This window comes from Otolemur garnettii, unplaced genomic scaffold (genome assembly GCF_000181295.1).
Source record: "Otolemur garnettii isolate 467f Iridium unplaced genomic scaffold, OtoGar3 scaffold00274, whole genome shotgun sequence".
NCBI classification, from domain to species: Eukaryota; Metazoa; Chordata; class Mammalia; order Primates; family Galagidae; genus Otolemur; species Otolemur garnettii.
Genome location: NW_003852669.1, coordinates 785,644 through 794,544, shown reverse-complemented (window position 1 = coordinate 794,544; position 8,901 = coordinate 785,644). Strand labels below are relative to the sequence as shown.

The 8,901-nt window shown below is 37.7% G+C and overlaps 1 protein-coding gene across 1 annotated transcript in view; it reads right to left on the bottom strand.

The window, feature by feature from the left end:
• The window catches only part of GUCY1A1 (guanylate cyclase 1 soluble subunit alpha 1), a 70,402-nt gene that overhangs the window by 5,126 nt on the left and 56,375 nt on the right, over nt 1-8,901 (bottom strand). The window contains exons 8-9 of the mRNA XM_003803005.3: nt 7,854-7,997; nt 1,156-1,310 (exon numbers count right to left, since the gene is read on the bottom strand). Coding sequence (XP_003803053.1) covers nt 1,156-1,310; nt 7,854-7,997 — 299 coding nt within the window. The remainder of the gene's footprint in view (nt 1-1,155; nt 1,311-7,853; nt 7,998-8,901) is intronic.

Here is an 8,901-nt window from a genome sequence, read left to right as displayed (position 1 = left end):
CCTTTCACTGCTTTGACACTTGCTGTCAATCCATGAGACTCTGTAAACTCTGAAACATGTTTAATGGCCAGCAGTTTTCCTTTGGTAAATTAGTCCCTGTTCCTGTATAATAGGGAATTTGACTGGTCCTTGTCCCTGGTTACAGAGGGAGCTTCTAAAACTCTTGGCATTTTTTCAGTTATAGGAGTGTCTTTGTTTTTCATGAATCTCTTGAATCACATCTGATATTCATTATGGTAATGAGGTGATTCAGAAAGGGCACAGGATGCCAGCATATTAATCATGTGATGGGAAGTTTGGAGATTGGAGCAAGCCTAACTCCTGGGGAGGAGAGTGGAGCTGGAGATTGAGTTCAGCCACAGAGCTAATGATTTAGTGAAGTATGCTGGTGTAATGAAACCCGTGACTCTAGACACCAAAGCTTGAAGCTCAGAATGATCGAGCTTCCGAGATGGTAAACCCACTGATGTGGTGGGAGGGAGACACGTCCTGATTCCATGAGGAAGGAGCACAGAAGATCTGCATTCGGGACTCACCCTAACTTTCTCTTTATTTCGTTGGTCTGGATGTGTATCCTTTACAGTTAAACCTTAATAATAACTATGACACTTTCCTGAGTACTGTGAGTCATTCTAGCTAACTATCTAACTAGTAGAGGTTGTAAGAACCTCCAAATTTGTAGGCAAATGGTCAGAAATGCTGATGGTGTGAGCACCCCTGAAGGGTGGTTGGCATTTAAATTAAGGATGGTCTTGTTGGGTACCATGCCCCATCACTTGTGGTAATGACTATGCTAATTTAAAGTGGTTAGCATCAGAATTGTACTTCAGTACACCAGTTGATGGCAGAATACCTATCAACATACTAAGACCATTAATATCCACACAGGAAAGCATAAAAATAGAGGAATACATCATGTCTGTCAAAGATTAGAGCTGGGCTACAAATACCTCAGAAAAGTCATTCGTATGAGGCTAAGTAGCATAAGTAGTTTTCAGGAAAAGTTAAAGAGAGGATGATAAAAGTTATTACTTTGCTTTTTCCTTTAAGATTAAATAAGCAAAAATTTTTGGAGAATAAATCAAATCAATGGGAAAAACCGCATTTGAGTATACATAAAAACACTAACTGGTAAGTGCTTAATGCTATGAATACCTGTAGGTTGTTGGGCTGACGTTGATTTTTCGTGGTACACTGCAGGACTCAAATTTGTTAGCCAGAGTGACATTGTTTCCAAAAAGACAGTAACGTGGCATTTTAACTCCAACAACCCCTGCAAAAACTGATCCGGAGTGCAGTCCAATTCGCATCTGAAAGCAAAAAATAATACAATCTTCCTGGGTACTGGTGAACCCCACTTGTCAGTGTTGTGTAAATGCGCTGCCTGAGTTATTTTACCATTCACCCTCTCTATACCTCGACTTTCCTCAAAACACCCAGCCAGCTCCCCTCTACTTCACATGTGCAATTAAAAATTACGAATGCAGAGTCAGTAGTCATACCTCATAACTCCCCTCCATTTGTGTGGTTAGGTTTATTACACAGACTATTTTTACTGTTCCTGACTTAATATCTGAAACAAATTTCCATGCACACCTATCAGAGTCACCACAGCAATAGTCTATGAGCTGTTTCTGGGAATCTGCTCTGTCCGTCAAAAGAGATTGACACAATTTCTGGACTTCAGGAGTTGTTTTTCAAAACAATGATAGAGAAGTGAAATGAAGTTAACTCTAAGGATATAAAATTTTGCCTAAAAGCAACTTTTTGCCAAACACTATCCCACGATCCAAATGCCTCACAACTGGGTAAAGGAAATTGTAATATTTAAGCAGAAAATGAGAGGAAGCAGAGAGGGGGAGTTTCTTAGGTCGAGAGTTCAATGACTGTATACACTAAGCTAAACATTTGGACCCAGGGAAAACCAAAGTTGTACCACACCTACATAGAGGAGGGCCGTCTGGAATGTGTTGGGGCAAAAGTTTAGAAATCCTAAAAGCTTTTAATGATTTGGAGAGCCACAGAGACAGAAATGTATTTTTAAATGGGATCTTCTAGAAGATTTTAGTACTTGATCTTAAAGGGTGCACAAATTCTTAAACACTGCAACCACAAAGTTTAAATTGGGGAAATTTAAAACAGTTAGACAAATTCTATGTTTAGTAGACCATTTTAAAAAGTTATATTAGATATACACATTTCAAAAAAAGGCCAGTAACTTGGATGTAATTTAGAAATCAGAAGACTCCAGTTCTACCTTGTTTTATAGCTAATTTCAGATATCAGCTAGAAACTTTCCAAAATGCTTGCTTTTCAGATGCCCTACCATGAGTGCTATATATAACTTTTGAACAAAAACACAAGATTATGAGACAGGAAATTTGCATTCTAAACCAGTGGCTAGTAACTAGAAGTGTGACTTTCTCTAAGTCTCTTTACTTCCCTCTGATTATTTCTGTAGCTATAAAATCCGAGGTTTGTCATCAGAGTTTGACCTGAAGTAGTAAAACTTAGGTCTTCATTATGTTTTGCTTTCTTTTCTTAGGACAATGTACAATATATACAGAAGGTGCCAAAAAATGTATACACATTAAGGAGAAAGCTGTATTAAAGTTGTAGGACTCAAGATATACTAACAACAAAGGGTGAATACAAGTACATTCAGGCTCTTTTATAACTGCAGAAGTCAAACGTGGCTTGAGTCTTATAAATTTAGTCCAGTTTTTTAATGTCTTAAAATGTGTCTACATTTTTTGGCACCCTCTATATATTAAAGAAACGTTGAGCATTTTATATACTTTTTGGCCATTTGTCATCTTCTTTTGAAAAACTTCTGTGCATGTCTTCCGCCCGCGTTTAATGAGGTTGTTTGTTTCTTTCTAGCTGATTTGTTTGAGTTCTTTGCAGATTCTTGATATCAGGCCTTGTTTGGATGTATAGGTTGAGAATATTTTCCCTGAAACTGTAAGTTGTCCATTAACTTTGTTCATTACTTCCTTTGGTGTGCAGAAGCGTTTTAAATTTAATTAAGCTCCATTATTTATTTTTGTTGCCATTTTTGCCTCTGGAGTATTAGTCATGAATTCTTTGTGTAGGCCAATGCCCAGAAAAATGGTTCCTATGTTTTCTTCTGGAATTTTAATGGTTTCCTTGCTTACATTTAGGTCTTTTATCTATCTTGAATTAATTTTATCTATGGTGAGAAAATGGGGTCCTGTTTTATTCTTTTGCATGTGGCTATTCAGTTTTCCCAGCACTGTGCATTGAATATGGCTTCCTTTCCCCAAGGTAGGCTGTTTGTTTTGTTGAGGATCAGTTGACTGTAGGTACATGATTTTATTTCTGGGTTCTCTATTCTGTTCAGTCTATGCCTTTATTTTTATACCAGTACCATGATTTTGTTACTGGAGCCCTGTAGTATAATTTGAAGTCAGGTAATATGATGCCCCTAGATTGGCTCTTTTTGCCTAACATTGCTTTGGCTATTTGAGTTCTTTATTGGATCCAAATGAAACAAAGAATTATTTTTTTCCAGATACATGAACTATAACATTGGTATTTTCATGGGCATTGCATTGAATCTGTAAATTGCTTTAGGGAGTATGGACCTTTTCAATAATTATCAGGGAAATGCAAATTAAAACTCAATGAGATACTATCTTGCCCCTTTCAGAATGGTCATTATTAAAAAGTGAAAAAAACAATGGGTGGCGCCTGTGGCTCAAAGGAGTAGGTTGCTGGCCCCATATGCCAGAGGTGGTGGGTTCAAACCCAGCCCTCACTCAAAACTGCAAAAAAAAAGTGAAAAAACAAAAGAAATCAAGGGGTGACAATAGAGTTAAGAAGTTCTGGGGGAAAGTGCTAGTGTGGACACAGAAATATAGGAATGCTCATACTTATACACTGTTGGTGGGACTGCAAGTTAGTGCAGCCTCTGTGGAAACAGTCTGGAGATTCCTCAAAGAAATAAACATAGACTTATCATTTGATCCAGCAATTGTACTGTTTGGTATTTACCCAAAGGAAAATAAGTCATTTTATCAAAAAGACACCCACATGCAAATGTTTATCACAGCGCAATTCGCAATTGCAAAGATGTGGAATCAACCTAAATGTCCATTCACTCATGAATGGATAAAGAAAATGTGAGATATACACACACATACACAGCTCTGAGTACTCAGGCATTAAAAAGGAATGAAATAAGGTCTTTTGTAGCAACTTCAGTGGAACTGGAGACCATTATCCTAAGTGAGGTACCTTAGAAATGGAAAAACAAACACCAGATGTACTCTCCAGTAATCGGGAGCTAAGAAATGGGCCCAGAGAGATGCAAAGGACACTTGAAACCAAGAAGGGGAGAGAGTGGGAAGGATGGTGGGTAAAGCTCACCTATCTGGAGTAATTAATACTTTCTGGTGATGGGCACACTAACAACTCCCACTTAAGCCTTATATGTGTGCAAGTCATTCATGCAAAGAAAACATTTGTACCCCTTTAATATTTTGAAATAAAAAACATTTAAAAGAACATTTTAGAAAGATGAGGAAAGACTGCTTTCAGTCCATAAATATTGGCTATCACTTTACAACATTTAGATTGAAAAAGTTTTTGCCCTTTTGGGAAGCTCTTCTTGTAAAATGATTTCTTTCTATGCACTTAGTTATTTTCAGCTTTTATATGCAAAGTTTCCTGTAGCATCTTTATCTTTTTGTGTTTCATAATTATTATATAAATATGTTATCCTCATACAAATCCAAACAATGCTGCCAAATGACCCTCAGATTCCTTCCGTGCAGCTCCCCCTCCATCCCCTTCTCCAGTTCTGAATCTCATACCCAAGCCCCATCAGGGAGCCTTCCAGATTCATGAGCAAGAAAATGATCCAACGATTCAGATATACACATCACACCCCGAATGCATCTCTTTTCACTGGCAATAGATTTCCATGTGAAGTAACTAAAGACAAGGACAGAATTCTGGTTCTCAGTGAAAGTTTACACAGGAGGCTGCTGGGAACATCTTCCATTCAGAGACCCCTTTTGGCATAGCCCATTTCTTATCATAGGCTTCCAGAATAGGAAAGGAGGTGACAGAGACCAGAAGTTTGTTTCCAAGTTCATGTACCACTTACTTTCACTATCGCATTCAGCCCTCTGGTCTCTATCACCAATCCACCTGCAGTTTTCTAAGCCTCAGTGAATGGTGTCAGTGAGGAAATTAATGGGAATAAGTAAGCAGATGAATGATTTGCATATGTGACAGGATGGAGAAAAGGGTAGCATTTGAAAAGAAAAAAAAAAACGTGAAATATTTTCTGTTCTTTCACTTAGATTCCAACCTGAGAAGGAGCAGGGAAAGAAGCAGAAAAAGCCTCAGCTCTGAAGCCAGATAGATGGACGTGACTCCCTATCCTGACACATAAGAGACTTAACTGCTCTTGTCGCTCAGTAAGTTGTGAATTCCTCCTCATGATGTTGCTATAAGGAGTAAATGAGACAATGTTTAAGTCATAACATGCCCCCTTCTGATACATGTTAATGTTTCTCTGTCTAAAAATACTCTCCACTTTGCCTCTGTGATGTTGCCCTGGTGGCTCTAGGGCCAACAGTTATTTCCCAGGACTGTAGGTCAGTACAAATAGAGAGGTATGATTAATGTCTCAGTTTATAGTTATAAAGCTAATCTATTATTACTTAGGTAACTAGCTGGGAATAATACTTCCACTTGCAAAAATCTAAAAATACATTTCTATAAATAACAAATACCATGCTACTAATTTCCCCCCCCCAAACATATACATCTTAATGACAAAATCAATTTTTGTGAAAATCACCGGTCATATATTAATCATTAACTGTAAGTTTTTTCAAAACTAAAACCTACACTTTCCAAATAGTTTTAATATTTATTTTGATGCTATGAATTGTCTCACAAAAATTAGAAAAAAATAATAGTTCCCCTCTAAAATTATGGAAATTAAGTCTTGAAAAGTCAGATATTTTGGTGCTTTTAAAAATTAGCTGCAAATTATTTCCTATTCCTTCTACTGAGACACAGAGTCTCTGCCCCTTCTTCTCTGGATATACGTAAAATTGTTCTGATCAACAGAATGACTATATCAGAAATGTCATGTGTGTGTCTCCAAAATTAGATTATAAAAGGCTATGCAGCTTTCAATCTTGTTCAGTGGTACATGAACCACCGTGTAAGAGATGTGACTACTCTAAGATGCCATAAGGGAACACCACTTACGCTGACATCCCAGCTGAGCCCAACCTTTCAGCCATCCCCACCAAGAAATCAGGCATACATGTGAGACAGCCATCTTGCAATGGGTCCTCCAGCTCCAAGTATTGCAATCCCAACAATTCTTTACACCCTCAACTACTAAGTGTCCCCAGCTGAGGTCCCAGATATTGTGGAACAAAACCTGAATACTCCCTCCATGTTTATACAAATTTTTGATACACAGAACCCATACATAAAAAACATTGGTGGTTTTACACTACTAAATTTAGGGACCTGTGTCACACAATAACATATAATTGGTATGACAACAGACTTAAAAATAGTTATGAAGGCTTAGAAATACGGTTTCTATTATGGTTGAAGACAACTAAGGCTAGACCTCTAAACATCATAGTTTGTTTACAAAAGCTTTTTTTCCCCTTTCTTGTGTATGTATTATATGGCATACCAGGTAAGATTCTACATTACTTCAAAGGCCTATTTCTGAAAGTCATCAATTGAAGAGTCTTCTATACGATTAGGTGGTATATTCACCACAGTGGGACAAATAAAGGTAATCTGTTTATATTTTATTCATTACACCAATGCCTACTGTGTTAATTTTACTTACTTATCTTCAAGAAGACATTATTCTGGGATCTGTGCATCTAGAAATTTTGGAATGTTATGTGCCATGAGAAATATTGGTAGATTAGCATTTAATGTCCATTTGAATGTACTGTCCTTTCCTGCAGGGATTGGAAAACTAAAAGCTACACTTTCCAAATTGGATCAGATACACTTGCATGAGTCTTGGATGGTATTTTTTTCTATGATTGAACATCTTTTGCTTCCAGATGCAAGCAGGATTGTGGAAACCTTTAAAATTTCTATGGTACACTTAGCGGCGAGTCCATTTCTGAGTCACTCCTCTGGTGACGGTCCTGGTACAGAACTGCCATCCTACTGATTTAAGTCATAGTAGGTACAGGGTTATTTTATTTGTTTGGTTTTATTTTTCTGTAGCCAGTAGTAGAAATAGCAGTTTTCTAAACCCAGTAAGTTTCCTGACTCTGGAGTGGCTGTGGTGGTATAGTTCTGGAATCATGGAAGAAGCAGTGGGTCTGAAGAATGATTTTAAGAAGAATTTTTTTGGGGAGACAGAGTCTTACTATGTTGCTCTCAGTAGTAGTAGTTTGCTCACAGCAAACTCTTAGGCTTAAGCAATTCTCTTGCCTCAGACTCCCGAGTAGCTGGGACTACAGGACCCCACCACAATGCCCGGCTACTTTTTGGTTGCAGTTGTCACTGTTGTTTAGCAGAACAGGACTGGGCTCGAACCCGCCAGCCTCGGTATATGTGGCTAGTGCCCTACTCACTGAGCTATGGGCACCAAGCCAGAAGCATTTTTTGAAAGCTCAACTTATAGATGGCTTCTTCTGTTCTGTCAATGAATCTGTAAGCCATTTAATACCCTATAGTAAATTTCTTCTTGCTTAAACAAATTAAAGAAGGTTTTGCTCTCTGCAACTAAACCCCAACTGATACACTGTTCTTTTGATAATCAGGTAATATTCATTGGTTCTCATGACATCACCTGGACGATACATCCTCTGCCTTACCTTGATAGGTTCTCCATCGGGAGACATGACTTCGTCAGAGAGCTCCATCATCTTCAGGGCCATCAATGCTATCTGAACAGCATGGGTGTCACTCTCTTTGTGTAATCCCCCAGCTACACAGTATGCATCGCCAATGGTCTCCACCTAAACGTAACAGTTTCCATATTATACAAATAGAGCTCAGGAATCACAGCCTATGTCATATAGCAGAAGTTAAGAATCATATCGCAGAAATAGCAGCACTCAGACCTCATGGAGAATCAGAATAAATCAGATACCCTTTTGGGAAATTCACAAGATTCAGACCCGTTACATTGGGCACTGCAGTGAGGCAGTAAAGTCCTGTGAACACACTGTCAGGTGGCTTCTACGCCCAGATGAGCCACTCACTCATCATATCATTTAACCTCTTTTATTCCTCAAAATGTAAGACAGTTTTGTAGAAACAAATGATATATTTTATAATTAAAGAAATTGTTGAAGATATTTGGATCATTTACTCATTTTATATCTTGTCCATAAAAAACAATGTTTTATGTGAAGTCACTACTGCATAAAGTTGTGCAGTGTAAAACCAAGGCATTAATAGTTGCAAGAGCAATAGAGATAAGGCTTTTCTAAAGGACTCTTGGGGTTCTTATTGCAATTATCAAATGTCTACATGGATATGGATTAGAAAGTATAGAAACAAAAATGTTGAACGAGGAGATAAGAGCAAAGGTACTTAAAAGGCTATTGGGAATCAAGCTATTATTTAAGTCTCAAGTATTATTATTATCATCATTATTGTTTTTGCTGTTACAGATGATTTTTATCTGTGATACTGGCTATAGAAAATAAATAGTTAATTTAAATCTACAGGTAGTTCCTCTAATTCTAAAAGCTGCATTTTTCTTTTCCTCTAAATATTTATTGTATTTTATGAGACCATATTATTTCTCTTACCTAAAGCCTCCTTTACGGAAGGATGAGGGCGAGAAAGGAAAAAAGAGGGGCAAACCTTCAGAAATTCCTCATACAGAGTAAGTGCTGACACTTATGATGGCTC